The sequence below is a fragment of the Kryptolebias marmoratus genome, linkage group LG3 (assembly GCF_001649575.2).
Source record: "Kryptolebias marmoratus isolate JLee-2015 linkage group LG3, ASM164957v2, whole genome shotgun sequence".
Taxonomy (NCBI): domain Eukaryota; kingdom Metazoa; phylum Chordata; class Actinopteri; order Cyprinodontiformes; family Rivulidae; genus Kryptolebias; species Kryptolebias marmoratus.
The window spans coordinates 5995157-6012469 of NC_051432.1; the positions used below are offsets into that span (position 1 = coordinate 5995157).

Below are 17313 nucleotides of genomic sequence, written 5' to 3' on the forward strand. Positions count from 1 at the left end.
ATTCTCCATTCAGCTACATTTTTAAAGCATTTTTGTATGTTATTCCAGAACTGTGGGTAGAGTAGCTAACTAAAAACTGTGATGGAAACAGAAAAAAACGGGTGAATATTAATAATAAGGACGCTTCGGTACTTATGCATTGGCACCCTCAAGGAAAGAAACTGTAACCAGAAGCGATTCAGGGTAATTCCACAACACAGATTTATGTATTTTTCCTAATTAAACGCTGACATTTTGAAAGTACAAAAGGCCAACTTGCTGAAGTTTTGATGTCTCTTTTTGCTTAATGTACTTTTAATAGTAAACTTATTACCAGTGTGTGTTTAGGCAGGTGAAGGAGTTTTGAAATGCGTTTTTATTTAAGTAGACGTCTACTTTTTATCTCACTGGAGTTCAAATTACCGACTGCTCAAATAGCAGGAGTGAGACCAGCTAATTTTGTTTTATTTGCACACATCAGCCAGACTGTGAACAGGCAGAGAGTGATGAATACACACATTTATCATGTTCCAACTAGATCGGCTCTGCCTGTTGGGAAATCCCAGGTGATGAAACTGTGAAACAATCTGGAACAATGTAAAGCATGTCAGCGCAACAGAAAAGATACACCTGGAGAAAAGTGATGCAACACTGTTAAACTGAGATAAAAAAAACTATAAAAATAATACTTTACAATCCAACTCTCCATACAAGATGTGAATAGAGTTCAATAAAAACCCCTGAGCTAGTCTTCATCTGTAACACACACAATATTCCACTTAGATCAAGCTTATTGTTTGAGTCATGACCATGAAGAAAAAAAAATGATTACCAGATTAGCAAACGTTAAAGAACCAGTGACAATCAGTAACATAAAAGAAATGAGTAAAGAACATTCTCTATGTAAAAATAAGATATTTAATCACTGAAACAAAGACATCCTTTTTAGTTTTGGAGGAAATTTAAGTTGAGTAGACATAGAGAGTCCACATGTCTCATTTGGAACATCTAGTTAGCATCTTTCAGCCGCTCCCTTCTTCAGGGGTCACCACAGCGAGTAAACTCACATAAAAAGATTAGGCAATTGTTTTACACCAGATGCCCTTCCTGTCTCAACCTGGGAACCTGCAGCCTCAGGATTACAAGACCACAGCACTGACCACCGAGCCACAGCAGCCCCTCTCATTTGGAACATCTTTATGAAACTAAAGGGTAACACAACTTTTAGCTTACAATATAAAAATCCAGAGGGCCGAGGAGACTAAACAGATTTGACATAAACACCTTTAACAACAAAGGATCTTCAACTCGAACCCAGCTATGTGTCACTGCCAACCGGATCACTGGTTCTGGTAGTACTGGGCTGGATCATTGAGCACCCATAACCGGTGGAACTCCTTGACGAAGGGTTGCACCAGGTCGGGCTCCTCAGTAATGAGGATGTTCTCCATGTTGTTCAGCACTGCTGTCAGCGTCCAGTTGAGGGAGCCGGTGATGAGCCGCCGACCGTCCACCACAGCGAACTTGTGATGCATGTGCACAGAGCCCACGTCACAACGCACGCAGATCCCTGAGGAGGGGAGGGGAGGGTGGGCGAGGCATGAGAAAAGGACAGAGAATTTCAAAATATGTACTATTTGTACTAATTCTAAAACAACGAGCAAATCAAGTGACGTATGAACTCATCGTTATTACCTGCTGCAGGAGGCAACAGGTAATAATGATGGCAAAATGTTTTGTTGCCATCATTATTCTGTGTGCTAAGTAATCATTCAAGATCTGGGGTTAAACTTTTATCATTAACTACTGGAATCAACATTAACTCTCTCTTAGCAAAGCATCTCATGAAAAACTGGATTTATTTTAATGAAACTCTCAAAGTAATCACTGATGTACATTTGTAACAACTTACAATATCTACAACATCTACAATAACCTTTGGCATCAGCTCAATTCAAGCTACCAAACCCAACACAACAATGGCTACCACTCAAACTGTTTTACAGAAATTTAACTATAATTTTGTGTGGTAGTAGCTGAGAGTCATCCTCACCATACACTCTGAGTGCAAACACATATCCCAACATCTCTCAGTACTGTATGAGTTTATGTTCAAGGCTTAACCAAAATGGCTACAACTTTGTAATTTCTCATTATAAGATGCTTTTAGTTTAAAAGTCTGGCATGAAGGGTAGCGGGCGATATGCATTCATTCAAGGAAAACTACTGTAAGTCTTTAATTTAGGGAGTATCTCTGAATAATAATGTCAAAGGGCATAATAGGCATGAAAAAACTGTTTAAGTGCTCATTTGAGACCAAAAGGCTACACTAGTAGGGTTGTATAATTCTTTTTTATATGCTAATCACAGTTTTTGTTGGTGTAAATTCCAATTACAATTCTCTCAAATGATTCTCTTCTGTTTTAAAGTTTAACTCAGCTAAATATTATGTAAGTAATGTCTTGATGAAATAGTTACCATTTCTCACCCGTGGACATAAACGAGCACAGGTTTACACCCATGACTTACCATATGCATATTTCCCCACTGGCCTACCACTCTGTATGCACTTATGTATGATTCATTATGAGCACCAGCTCCTGACGACCCTGACAGAAGCAAGCGATGCTATATGTTGTACTTATTAGTATTTTAAACCATAACTGCAATGTGCTGTTTTTGTTTCTTTTTTTTTAAATTTGTTTGCACTGAGACTGACCCTTCATACACCTGCATGTGACACTGCACAGAATCAAGCTGTGCTTTAATTCATAGTGACAATGTAAAAAAAAAAAAATTATTTTTCCATGACACAGAGATAAGCCAGACATTTTCAAGTCTACTTCGGTACATTGAGTCACGTACATTAGTGTGGGCATAGTGGCTCAATCGCAGCATAAAATGACGCTTGTCCCAGGCAAAGACTGGTGTTGTTTGAAAAACAGAAAAATCACAACATTCCCTGCTTGTGATTTTAAGCAAACATTAATAACTTTAGGAGCTTAATACCTGATTTGAATAAAACTCCATTTTTGATTTTTTGATCTTTTTTGTCTTGAAATTCAAGGTTATTCAGAAAAGATCAACCCCAAACACCCAGGCCTAACCACACTGAAAATCAAATCAAATCACAAAAATCTACTTATTTTCATTTCATAGGAGTATTCCAGCACAATAAATCATCAACACTGGGTGTGGTGGGTACGAAGTGATGCAAGGTGTGACCAAAGCAACACAAAGTGGGTACAAAGAGAGCTGGGGCAGGGATGAAGTGACTGGCAGCAGATGACTTTGTTTGTACCCAAAATAAATTGTGTGTGATGGTTCACTGACCACTACAAACAATGCTGAATATTGCTCCTTGCATTCTTTCAGTCAGTGATCGTCTTCATTTTTGATGTTACTTCTAAGCAATATAACTCAGAGTCAATATCACGCTTTTACTTTGCTGCTGCTTTATTGCTCTTTGCTGCTTAAAAAGTATCTGCAGCCTCAGAGTCGTTTTTAGCAAGCATGATTACATTATTGCACTGTGATTTATTTATTTTTTGCTCTAGTTCTCATTTTTCCCCATGTTAACTGCTTTCCCATAGCAACCAACAAGCTGGGAAATTGTGTGACACAACCACTGGGGTTCATGTGAACTCACATTTCAGCCCCCATTAAACTCTGTCAAGAACTGCTGTTTAATGCATCTATGAGGTATTCTCTGTCCGGGGACCATCATCACTGTCTGTTAGACACTCCATCATTTACCTGATGACACCACATGTGGTGCCGCTACTTATACTCTTTGGTGCCCTTACTCGATGTGCCAAACTACTGTTGGTCTGTATGAGGACCAAACTTCATCCAAACTAGACCATTCTTTATCGGTGCTTAGCTTTTTTTTTTTTTTTTGTCAGTGAGTGTATTCCCCAAACACTGAGCTATTTCAACTAATGACTAAAAACTAAGCTACACTGTGCAGATGACAGTTTAATTCAACAAAACCCAAGATTTCTGCATCATACCAAAATATAAAAGAATATAAAAGCAGGAGTTTATTGTTTCTTGCCTCAAATTTGCAAGAAACATTCACCTACACACACACACACACACACACATATTCTAAAAAACACTTTGCTCAATAACATTTGCTGTCCGGTTGCCAATTTTATATTCGCTGAATTCTTACCCAACTGCATGCAGCGAAAGGGATTTATTAAATGCAGAAAGAGACAAAGGGAGACAGTGTGAGTCACACATCAGACACAAATCTTTCAAAGCACCATTACGCTGACTTATTGAAGGGGTGGTGGAGGCAACCTCAACTAACCCCAACACTCTCCATTACCTCACAGTTCACCATTATGGATCATGTTGGATTACTGAGAATCCTTAAGTCTGTGAGTGAGTAAGACGAGCATCATCTTGCTACATCTCAGCAAAAGCTACTTATAATTAAAGGCCTAGCATCCCCTCAAAGAATGCAAATCGCCTGCTGCCTTTCATGCCAGAGTTTTAAAGTAAGATCCTTTTTGTGTTGGCTAATGTTGATTAACTGTGACAGCCATCTTGAATTGGGGGGACTCCACAAATTAATCATTTACAGATGTGAAACCAGCGATTACTTTCTGAAAGTTTAAATACAATCTGTTGAGTGGTTCATAAGGTATTCTGCTCACACAACAGATAAATGAACACACAGATGTGGGCAAAAACATTATCACCCTTTCGCCTTTGGCAGCAGACAATGTAATAGTGTACTGAGATATGTGCATTTTTTTATCTATTATAAGTAAATTTACAATGTGGGTCTAGGTGATATAGTCTATAACTGATATCTCAGTACTTTGATGTTTTATCATGATACACAATCTGTATTTTGATTTTTTTAAAATCTGCTCTAAATCATTTTATGAATGTTACATTCAACTGTATAATGTATAAAATTCACCACTGTGATGATTTAAATACATCTCTGAGTTGTTAAAGTTTTAAAATTTGCATGCTGAGGAACCAAACTCAAATAAAAATAAATGGATCAAACTTTTATTCAAACCAGGCAGCTGCACCCATATGTTGTTAGATATAAAAAATGTATAAGTAACAGGAAAACCCAAGAGAGGCTATTCAGAACTATATCACTTGAATTGCACTCTTTTAGTGACGTGACTGGAAATATTAAACAAGTACAGTCAAATATTTATTTTAATAAAACATACAAGTCAAGTCAATTTTATTTATACTTTTCAGCAACAAGGTGATTTAAAGTGCAACACTGGTTTGGCTTTCTTAAAAAGCACACACACACACAAACACAACCCCCTGTTGGCTTTTCCACAACATTAACAAAGGGCATTTATTTGTTAGCAGCAAGATTTTCTGCTTCATCATGCTGAGCACAGGGGTCTCTCAAGGATGTTTACTCAGTCCTTTGTGCTTTCACTTTGCTGACACATGGCTGCTCTATTGAATACACCACAAACCAGATCATTAAACTTGCTGATGACAACAGTGGTGGGACTCATGAAACATCTGACAGAGCTGACGTGGAACAGTCAGTGAGCTGTGTGGGGACAACAATCTGTCTTTTAACATAAAAAAACTAAAGAACAAATTGTAGATTTTAGGAAATCTACATCACTGAGAATGTTTCCTGGACTTTCAGCCCCATCCACACAACTGCCTGAGAAAGCTCAGCAGAAGATGTACTTCCTCAGGAGACTGAAGCATGCGAGACTTCCCTTCTCCACCCTCACCACCTTTTACTGGGGCTCTATTGAGAGCATCCCGATCGGCTGCACCACCTCCTGGTACGCACACAGAGACACTGCAACTGCATTCAGAAGAACGGGAAGGCCCTGCAACGTGGGGTGAGAATGGCTGAGAGAGTGAGTGGAGTTTAACTCCCCTCCTTTGAGTCCATTTTTAAAGAGAGATGCAAGAAAAAAAAAAAGGGCTCAGTATTGAGAGCTCCCTCTCACCCTGCCCACAAGTTGTTTAACCTCCTGCCATCTAGAAGACAATACCGCTCCCTCGGATCAAGAACAACCAGAATGTGAAACAGCTCCATTCCTCAGTCGATAATGCTGCTGAATCATCAGCAACACTCGAACCCACCACTGACAGGAGAAATGTTTCAATTCATCATACATCTTCATATATATGTAAACGACAAACAAATTATCTTATAATGCTCTTTAACTTGCTTGGGACCCTTTACTCTCTTTTCTCTGTTTAGGAAACCAAATCAATATAAACACGCTGCATGCAGGATAAATTTCTGGATGTGCATGGGAGTGTGCCGTCTGCTGCGACTGGGCCGCTGAAAGACTGCGAGGCAAACTAAACTCACAGAGAATTTGATGTCAAAGGCGAAAACATTTCAGTGGCAATTTGTACTTGATGGTTGACACGGAGTCATTTCATACTGTAGGTGTCATTTTGAAAAAGTCACATCACACTGAGTGTATTCCAGATATCGCCTACCCCTACTAAAAGTGCTACACACGTTTTCCTCTGCGCTAGCTATTACTTTTCTTAGACTCTTGATAACAAATTAATTCAGTTTGTTTACATATTTCAGTTTATACCAAACATACTCTCAGGGCACGTTACATAAAAAAATCAACCAAACTGATTAAAGCTCATTTATATTTATAGTCCAACTGAGTCCAAGTATAATTCCACTTAAATAATTAGTTGCGTGTATTGTTATTTATATAATGAGAGTTGAAAAAAATGTTTAACTAAGAAAATCAATGAACTGCATCAGATGTCAAAGTTTTCAAGTGAATTCCAATGACTCGTCAATCATACAGTTTAAAGACGTACAAACTCTATGTCCATTTAATGAGAGAAAATATGAATACAGAAGCGTTTCTCTTACCTGCCTTGCGGAGTACCCCGATCTGGGAGCCAGTTATGGCAGAGTAGTCCTTGTCGGACACGACTCGGACGGCTACGCCCTTGCTATGCAGCAGCAGCACAGCCCGACGCAGGTCCGCGTTGGAAAAAGAAAAAACGCACAAGTCCAGGGACGAGGAAGCAGACAAGATGTGGCGGAGAAGACGGTAGAACGAAGTCTCCACACCGTGAGGCAATGAGCAGAAGCAGGAGCTGGAAAAGACAGAGACCAGGAGCGAAGTTCAGTGAGCGCCGCCGAATGTTTAGGTGACTTCATCAAAATTTGGTTTTAAGTGTTAATTTCTCAAGTTGGCAATATATCAATCCACCAGATGTATTGAAATTGGTAAATAAATTAATAAAAAATTCTGATCCGTCAACATAGACTTACAGAAGTTTGTGAAACAGTCATAAAACTCTGGCATGTCTTCCAGTAGTGAAGATTTAAAGTACACTTAGGACCCTACATAGAGCTTATATTAAAACTTCAAGACACTGACGTTGAAAATATAAGAATCAGTATATCAGTGTTACCAAAAAAATTAATATAAATCAGTAAAAAAAATAAACGTAGATTATAAAAACAAACTGAAAAGTTTTTTTTTAATAATTCAAACTTTCATCACACTGAAGCAAATTCCTTCATACAAACACATCAATAATAACCTTCAACATGTAAAAATATCCTTTGACTGAAAAAAATCTTATCAAAGTACTTTATTTTGTTGTATAATTACCAACCTCGTGGCTTTTTAGAGTTAACATGAACCAACCTTCATATTCTAGCTTTTATTTTTGTAAAACATTTGCAAAATAATTAAAAAAAAACAACAAACTCTTGTCATATTTTGGGTAAAATCAATGCATCATAACCAGGACACACCAAATAAATATTTGTCACTGCCAGGATTTTGTTTTATCGTATTTGCTAAAAGGTTAAAGGTCATAAACAAGCTGAATATCAGTTGTTACTGATGTTAAGCCACTAGATCCGCATCTCCACTAAGTTTTTGTATAGATTAGTATCTCAGTATGATGCTGTGTTTTATTCAAGCTTATTTTATTGCTGCTATTGATGTTACTGTACAACCTATAAAGCACTTTTGTCAGCTATGGGTGTTTTTAAATGTGCTGTTGAAATAAATTGACTTGATTTCACAGATTGTTACTTTGAACACAACCATACAACTTCCTTTTCAATATGGCTCTGTCATACACTGTATTTGTAAATAACATCATCTAAAAAAATGTAATGTGCTATATTTGTTAAAACAAATATGCATCTGCCACAGAAACACTGCAGTGGCTGAGTTTTAAGACTACTCTCGGTAATAAAGAGCCGTGGTGATGAAGAACAGAAAATGTACTGACTGGATTTTAGTATATTGGTGCGTAGAATTTATCTACATTATTTTCAATGATCAAAACAATGAGAGGGAAATTACATAAAGCTATGAAAAGCTAACTTTAATGAAATTACGCAATGTTTCACTTACTGAGTGGCGGTAGGAGTGAAGAAGTGCTCCACACAGGCCACCTCTGAGGGGAAGAAGAGGACCTCATTCAGGGTTTTTCTGTGCTTCAGACGACCAAAGAGCCGACCCAGCAGCTCCAGGCTGAGAGTGAGGGCCACTGCCCCCAGGCCGACCACCTTCACAGTCCACAGCACCGACATCTACCAGAATACAAAAAATACCAGATGTTTACATACATAAAAAGACACGTGACCATTTTTGTTTCTCACTGTTTGACATTAAATCAGACCAAACTTCTTTTGTTTTAGGTCAGTTTTTATTCCTAAAATAATATCTATTTGGTAAATGCCAAAATAATGCGAGAAAAAATATCAGGAAGAGAACTGTCGACCTCCACAACTCTAGTTCATCCTTAGGTACAATTTCAACATGTCTGAAAGTTCATTTGTTGAAATAATTATACAGAAGAATTAACACTATGGGAATGTCAGAAAGGAGAAAGGAGTCTGTGTTCCTGAGATGAACATGTTTTGGTGCGAAATGTGTGTAACAGCAGTTCTGTCAGGAGGAACGGGACTAAATACAGGCAAAATTAAATAAATTTTGAAAACCCCAGCTGACCTAAAACAGTAAAGTTTTAATGTCATTTAACGTCAGACACTGAAGATTAAAACGGTTATATCAGTTTTTACAGTGTATGTAAACATTGGATTTCAACTGTATATGTTCATAAATTTATATCTGAAAACAACAAAATTAAAAAATAACATTAAAATGTTGTGTTGCACACAAAAAAAGCATTAAGGATAACTAAATATGTATGTATGTGTAAGAATGCCATCAGTGCTTAATTTACACATCATCACAAAATTCTGTTTTTGTGAATTCAATCTCAGACTGATCTTAAAATCCAAATCAGCATAAACCCAGTATTTGCTAATAATGTAACAACACAATATGTTAAAAAATAGAATTGGTTTGATCATGTAAAGTCTGCACTAGAGGGGAAAAAACATTTAAATCAAGTGTTAGTGGCAATACTGCTTTAAAACTGAGATGTATCATTCTTGGAAAACCGTACAATAAATATTGAAAATGACAATGACAACATTCACATTTAACATAACTGCACATTTTCTATTTGTATTAACTAAAAAAGGCTGGAAAAGATCAAAATTAGCCAGAAATCAGTTGGTCAGTTATGAAGCTAAACTAGCTTCAGTCAAACTACTTGAATTAATAACGAAATGTTTGTGGTTTCTAAGCAGCGCCACACAACGAAGAAAGTACGACACCGACTGTATCAAAACCGGACGTGCTGCAGATATGTATAAAGTTATCAAGTGTCAAAACGTGACATGATTTAAAGAGCACCACACCTGCCTGACTTTCTGTCGCCACCATGCGGGAGTAGCAGATTTCAAATCGTCGACGGCTGCGTCACTGCCAGTTGAACTGATTGACAGGTTAAACAGCCAATGACAGGCTTCGATGCTCACACTTTCCTCCAATCGGTTAAATCGAACGTTTTGCCGGAACCGGGATATAGCTTTCGTTCCCTGTAACGTCAACGTGTAATTCCAACTCGCAAAGGTAAACAAAAATTGAAGTTTTACGAGTTAACTGTAGCTGCTTCGCTGTGTTTACTGTGTACTGTTCTCAACGCGTCAACGCACATACTTGTAAACAAGGCAGATTCTACGTGTCTTTTATGCGAATTAAATAGTGAAAAACATACAAAAACAAACATGCTAATGATAGCATGCTAACTCACCAACTGTGTGTTGACGGAAGTCGGTGCCAAGTTAACTTGTTTTCCGCTAAAAGTATTTGGTGGTGTTCACTTTAGGCACACGCTGGCCTGTCTTTTGTTTCCTTCACACAGAGTTTATGCAGTTTGTGTGAAATGGGTCGCCGCAAGTCCAAACGAAAGCCTCCCCCCAAGAAAAAGATGACGGGGGATCTGGAAAGTCAGTTCACCTGCCCCTTCTGCAACCACGAGAAGTCCTGTGACGTCAAAATGTAACGCACTTTAAGTGCCCATGTAAACACAACTGTTTTAATGTTTTCATTTTTATTTGGTGCTCATCAATTAGTTTTTTCCATGTCACGACAGGGAAAGAAGCAGGAATACTGGGATCATATCCTGTTCTGTGTGCTTGGAGGAGTTCCAGACTCCCATCACCTGTATCCTTTTATCAGTTATATTATTTATTTGCATGGAGCAACAAAATATCAGTACATTTAAATGTTAGATAGATTTAGGCTTTTTGTTGCAGCTTCACACATAACATTTCATACTTCATGAAGAAAGATTTTTTTTTTCTTCTAACAAATGTTACAATATATAAAGACTAAAGTTATCTTAGGGTAGCATCTCACTGGGCTGTGAGTCTTGGAGAGTGTTTAAAAAAATACCCCCGTTTTCATGCCGGTAGTATCAGTTTTATTATTTTATTTTTATCTGCCACACCTTTAAAGGCCAGTCCGTGAAAATACTGTCTGATAATGAACCGGTCCGTGGAGCTAAAAAGGTTGGGGACCACTGCGCTAGAGTCACAAAAACTAAACTGAGGCAGGTTTGAGACGCCTGCAACAACTCTGTGACTATTTTGAGAAAAACTTTGCTGCACAAATTTTTTCATACATGTCCAAATTTCAACAAACAAAGCTGCCAGCCTCTGTGACTGAGAACCCCCGCGACCATTTTGAGACATTTTGCAGATTCCCTTGCGAATGTCATTCGCCAAGAGTTGCAGCCCAGTGAGATACTTTGTTTTAGGAAGAGAGAGAAAGACATTTAAAATAAAAATGCTTATCGTATTATCTTTCTCCTGATGCTTAGCTCAGATAGAATATATTTTAACTGCTGGGGTTTTCTACCTACCTTAGCTGTTTTTTTTTAATTCTATGTATTTAACTTGTATTATTGTGAACTTTCATGTTTAGATTTTCCTCAGCTCATAAATGTAGATTTGTCAGAGCCAGTTGATGTGTACAGTGACTGGATAGATGCCTGTGAAGCAGCCAATCAGTAGTCCTTAAGGAGCTGGACGCGTCTCAGGGTCATCGAGAAGATGGGTGCGTCTGTGATCAACATGAGTGACATTTCCAGTTCTTGGTTACTTGAAGTTTATGAGACTGTGAGCAACAATCTCACATATAAGGTTTGGTGCAAAAAAACGTGCTGGGGCAAACCTTTTGACATTTTGAGTTTTCCCCTTTCATTGTTTCAGCCCACAACTCTGGCTTTAATTGTTCAGATATGGTTTGTTCTTTTACAGGGCACCTATATTTCACATTCAGAATGGCTAGTTTTTGTTTGTTTAAAATAAATTTGAATAGCTCTCGGATAAATTCAGCCTCATAGAATCTTTAGTTTGTAAATTTTAAAAAAAGGAATCGAGATACTTCACTTATTTTAGATATGGTTGGCAGAACAACCTTAAGTTTTTACAAGGGACCTGCACATGAAACAATATGTTGGTGTTTTACTGTGAAATCAATAAAAGTGTACAATCTGATAAGCATTAGGACAAAGACTCGGAAATGTGTTTATGTTGAATTTGTCCAGAAACAGTGTGTGTAAATAAAAGTTGGTGGGGGGACTTTGATGTTAATTTGAGGAGAAAACATTTATTTTCTTCTTAAATTTTCTGCAGGGGTGAACTGCTTGATCTGGATTTTAATTCATTTCAGCTAGCCGTTGTCACATTTTTCTGTTAATTTTAGCATCTTGTATGAATGCTGCCATCGATCCGAGTCCTTTCAGTATGCGTAAAATAATCCATATGATTCACTCTCAGTCAAACGTGCTGCTGCTGCCATTTTCTTTTTACAACAACGACTGCTGCTCTGCTTCCTCGGAAACACTCTCAGGCCACAGTAGTATTTTATTGCGCTCAGAGACAAAATGTATTACTTTTATTCTTAGCTGGGGAGTTTATTGCTTTTCATCTGTTTCTCAATTTGTTTTATGCTCCCTAAATAAAAACACTTTCTAAAAGGAATAAATGTCCTGTTTTAAAGTGTGCATATGTGTAGAAAAGTGCGTTTTTGTTTTCTTTGTATCTGTCCTGTTCCGGCTCAGGGTGCATTTTTTCCACTGTACTTAACCATTAGTGAAGGCCGTCGGCAAATAAATCAGTTTTTTTAACAAGTAACTGTGTGAAATGTTTTAGTTGTGATCAGTAAAATAAAGGAATGTCCTTTAAGCAGTGCAGGTTGGTTCATCTGAATATTGTGTAATGAAATCAGCTAAATGCATTTCATCTTAAAGCTACAGTAATGTTGTATGGTTCAGCATTTAAAGTTCTGTCAACAGATCTGATTTAAAAAGAAAAAAAACTAAGAATAGGTCTTTAACGTTATCAGTAGTTTATGGTTGGCCTGTCTTGTTTCTAGCCTTCTTTTTTTTGTTTCTATAAAACTTTTTTTTTTTTTAAATAAACCTGTAAAAGGCTTTACTGAAGCACCTGTGCCCACATCTCTGCATGCATCAGGCTATGAAAAGTATGGAGTTTGTTTTTAGCATTTTTAGGCTTCGTAGTAGTGTGAAAAACACTGAGATCTCCAGACTCAGTTCTTTTTCCATTTTCTGAAAGATAAAAATCTGACTTCTGAACAAATAAGCGGCACAAGCAGTCTTTTAGCATTACGTTTATATGAGAGATGGAAACTCCAAGTAATTCCCAGCGGAAGCAGCTGCGGATGAATGAAAAACTCACCAGTGTATACTGTGTGCAACCTGACAGCCACACGTTTGCAAAATGAACATTAAGGAATACGTGAAGCTTGTGATCAGGACTTCAATGTTAGTAGGATTAAAGGCCAAGCATTTCTTAAAGAAATGCATATCATCCTGCAGCTTTCACACCAAAGTTTTAAACCAAAGCCATCTCCTGCTGAGAAGGAACAGAGTTGTAGCTTTTTTTTGGTTAGGTATTTTTGCGAGAACCCGTGAGATGTATTGGTGCTCAGAGAATGTGTCGAGCATGACAGAGACGGGCTGTGAAGATTTCAGACATGTTTCCAGCGTTAATAAACGGGAGTGAGTTAGGTGGTGAGCCTGTGAAAGAAGTGTCTTTTAATTCTCTTTTCATTAAAGTTTTCAAGGTTGAAGTGAAACGCTTACAGAAATTTAAATTGACTCTGTAAAATCAAGCGGCAGCCTGATAATTTTTTTTATTGCATTGTGAGATAAATCAATTTCACTTCGATGTGAAAAACGTTTTATTCGCAATTCTCAATATGAATAGAACAGCTTTTTTTTCCATCTTCATTCGTTAGCGTATAATACTGTCAAAAGGATTATCTTTAAGGTAGAAAGAAATGAGATGAAAAGATTACTTCCATCGTTGACTTTTTATTGCACAGGCAAAAAGGTATAAGTGGTTTTGCCCTTGTCTGTGTGTATGTTTATTTGAATGTTGAGCAAAAATATCTCATGAACCACTGGACAGATTTTAATTAAATTCTCAGGAAGTAATAACTAGAGGTACATGAACCACTGATGAACTTCTGGAGTCAAACCAATTCAAGATGGCCGCCACAGCGAAGCAACTTTAGCAAACTCAAAAATGGCTGAAACTTGGCCAATTTTACAAATAATGAATTAAAATTCGGTGTCCTAATAGCTGAGAGTCATCCCCAACGTTTACTCCGAATGCCAGCTGATTTCTCTAGATCTGTTTATAAAATGTTCTCATTAACTACTGAAGTTAACGCCGTCTGTTAGCAAAATATTCTCATGAAACACTGGACAATTTTATCTAAACATTTAGAAAGTAACTGATGGATGCACATCTACGACTGATTAACTTTTGGAGTTGTCCCGGTTCAAGATAGCTGCAGCAGCCAACGGACATTAGGAAACACAACAAAATGACTACATCTCAGTCAATTTTAGAGATATTCAGCTAAAATCGGATGTGAGAGTAGCTGAGAATTATCCTCATAGCTCATAATCCAAGCACTAACACAACTCGTGTGAGATCTTGTAAAACTCCAGCTCCTTCTCGTCATTAGCTGACCTCAGTTTGAAACTTTGGCATTAAGTCCCGCGGGCGAAATGCGTTCCTTCACAGAATGCTGGAGGCTTTTAATTTATATAGGTTTGTACTGTTCAAGCCTTAACTTATCATCAAGCACAAAACCAATTTTTTTTTTTTTTTCACAACAAGGAAACCCTGTGCAGAGGCACCACCCTCGGTGAGCTAACTGTAAAACAGAGAAGCTTGAAAAACACTTTTATTAAAACAAATTACACTTAAACATGCTGGACGCAGTCTTTGAGCGCAGGCCCCCGTCGACTGTCCCGTCGGCATCTGGGACCACGAGCCATTTTTAGGAGTCCCGCGTCCAATTCATTCACCCCCGCCGAGCAAGGGGTGCAGCAAGAGCACAAATGAAAGAAGACAGTGTAGCGAGGCTGTGCGGCAGACAGGCCTGAGTGATAATAGATGAGATGTTGAGTGCCTGCCTGGGCTCTCCACCCAGGAGGAGTGTGTCGCCGCATGTGCGCCCTGCACTGTGTATTGTATTTGATGATGGACCCCAGCTGGAGAGGTATTGACAGCGCCTTATGAAACATGCTGGAGGATGATTACAATGGAGAATGATTATCACTTAGTCTCTCCTCTGTCTCTGCCCGTCCCCTCCCACTCCCTCCCCCTCTCCCGTCTATTTCTCGCTCCTTCCTTCGCCTCTCCCATTCAGCACGCGAGGTCAAGTGTCACTCTGTCTCCGTTGTCAAGGCTGCCAATCACCCACACAGTGAGTCCAAGGCAACAGTTGCCTAGGAAACAGAGCGATTTCGGTTGCTAGGCACCTGGAGCTGTGCTCACAATAGTCATTTTGTTGCTTAGAAGCACATACACAGGCTCGTATAAATACACACACACACACAAGGGCATAGAAATAGCTTTTTGCCCAATCAACAAGTTCACCGAACGTCAGAGTTAAATTTGTGTTAATTATGATTACACACTGTCACAGATTTGCTTACACAGTGGAACAAAATCATGCCAGAGTAATTGATAAGAGAGCAATCTATCTTCGAGGCAACTAGATACTGATGAATTGCTGAATTTGCAAGGAGATGTTGATTTTCTAATGTATAATACTTCGCAATAATGCTAATGTTCCAAGAATGTAATTCAGGATGTTTTATTCAGCCCCGTTTTTTTTTTTGCGGCCTGATTAATCAGCGCGTTCAAACGTCCAAGAATTCTTTCAACCCGGACCTCAAGTTGATCAATAAAAGACATAAACATCCATCATTCTGACCAAAAATAGTTAACCCATAAAAGCAGTCAATCTCCCGTTTCCCCCCGCTGGCGCACGGACCCAGTGAACCCAAACGCTGCATGTGCTTTCAAATGGACATGATGTCTCAGTGTGCCTGTTTTCATGAGCTCCCCTCGCAAACCTTTTTTTTTTTTTTTCCCCTGCTGGGATGTAGACTATGTAAACCCTCGGTGTAGTTTAGTGATGGTGCGTGAGTCTAAACCTCCGTCATGACAGCCAGTCAGCTGAGTCAAATGCTGAAATGTCAGCCACGGGTGCAAGCTTTCCATGTCTGCATGTGTTACTGTCTCCGGTTGCTGCCACAGGCATCAAACTCTCAGGTTTCTTTTCTCTTTTTTTTAATGTTATCATGAGCCAAAAAAACTAGGAAGCAAGAGTACTCTGGTAGTTATAATGTACCATCTCACTGCACTGGACCCATGTACGTCCAAACAACCCTCTTGGAGTGTTGAGCGCAGAGTGTGAAGGGCTCTGAAAGACACCCATCCATTGATAAGATTAGGGGATCACTTGTGAATGACAAGTGAATGCAATCAAGAAATTGGCATTAACGCCCGAGTCTGAGGACTGTTGCGTTAAGCTCCCTGAACTAATACCAAGGGTTTTCAGCTTAGACTTTCCTGCCAGAACCCCTGCAGGAGTGGCTGATCATTGCTGACGTAACTAAGTCACCAGCTCTACAGGCGTACAGGGCGACACGGCTGATAGATCCGAGATGATAAAACCTCGTCAGTGGACGAATTTGATTTGGCCTTGGTCGGGCTCCACTTAAAACCTTTTCTGACTGAACAAAGCAAGCAACGTAAAGAGAAAAAATCCCTTCTTCCCCTTCTTTGCATTTCCTCCGAAGGGCTGCGCGTTTACATGAATGTGTCCAGAAAAACCGGCGATGGAGCTTCCACTCGACTACGCGTATTCTCAAGCAATAACATCCACATCTGTATTATCAACCCAAGAATACCCGTGGTCGAGACCGGAGCAAAGATGTCCACCTTCTCCCCTTCCACTCCTTTCTTCCTTTTTCCCTTCATTCTTTTCTCCTCTGTTCATCTTCTCAGCCCCTGCGCTCTGAATAGGATTGCAGCGTGGAGGCGAATCTTTGAGGACGGCACCTAGGAGAAGGGAGACAAAAGAGATCATATTTTATCCTTGAGTGGCAATGCAGCAGCTTTCCTCAGAGGTCACAATACACATTTTAGACGCAACTTGAGCTCCTCATTGGACTAATAACTTGATTGCACGTTTGGCTACACACATAAATATCCACACGCTGCTCTACCTGATCTGTAAACAGATTATGCTGCCAACAAGCTCGTCCCCTGAAATCATGCAAGCATTTAGCCAGGCACTTAGGGAGAGATCACGCACACCAATTATCAAACAAGGTGTCAGGATGTGTTACTCGGCACTGAGGGGAGGGGACCATTACCCAGCGCGTTTTGTCCTCTCCTCCTCATCTTATTTTCTTGCGCGTCTGTCCCAACTCATCTCCTTCCCACGAAAACACACACCCTCCGTCTTTCCTCCTTCGTCCCATTGAGAGTAAGCCAGATCCACACTTGCCAATTAGAGACACAGTAGCTGTCAGCTGAGGAGGAGGGAGGAGGAGGGAGGAGGAGAATCATTGAAGAAGTAGAGGGGAGAGGAGGGGGGTGGGGGG

General features: G+C 39.2%; 2 protein-coding genes across 3 annotated transcripts; one reads left to right on the plus strand and one right to left on the minus strand.

Moving 5' to 3' along the window:
- Positions 1–229: 229 nt before the first annotated feature.
- Positions 230–10252, minus strand: pld6 (phospholipase D family, member 6). Of its 2 annotated transcripts, none has more exons than XM_017430472.3 (4): positions 10120–10252; positions 8367–8545; positions 6854–7083; positions 230–1549 (listed from the first exon to the last, which is right to left on the minus strand). In XM_017430472.3, the coding sequence occupies exons 2-4, from the start codon at positions 8543–8545 to the stop codon at positions 1320–1322; spliced, it is 639 nt and encodes a 212-aa protein (XP_017285961.1). In that variant the 5' UTR covers positions 10120–10252; the 3' UTR covers positions 230–1319. The 2 variants fall into 2 exon arrangements, with proteins under 2 accessions (XP_017285961.1, XP_024864930.1); XM_025009162.2 differs by lacking the exon at positions 10120–10252 and adding an exon at positions 9725–9782.
- On the plus strand, positions 9845–12508 carry LOC108244333 (transcription elongation factor 1 homolog). The gene is made up of 4 exons (XM_017430452.3): positions 9845–9938; positions 10231–10367; positions 10462–10532; positions 11319–12508. The coding sequence occupies exons 2-4, from the start codon at positions 10252–10254 to the stop codon at positions 11381–11383; spliced, it is 252 nt and encodes an 83-aa protein (XP_017285941.1). The 5' UTR covers positions 9845–9938; positions 10231–10251; the 3' UTR covers positions 11384–12508.
- Positions 12509–17313: the final 4805 nt, after the last annotated feature.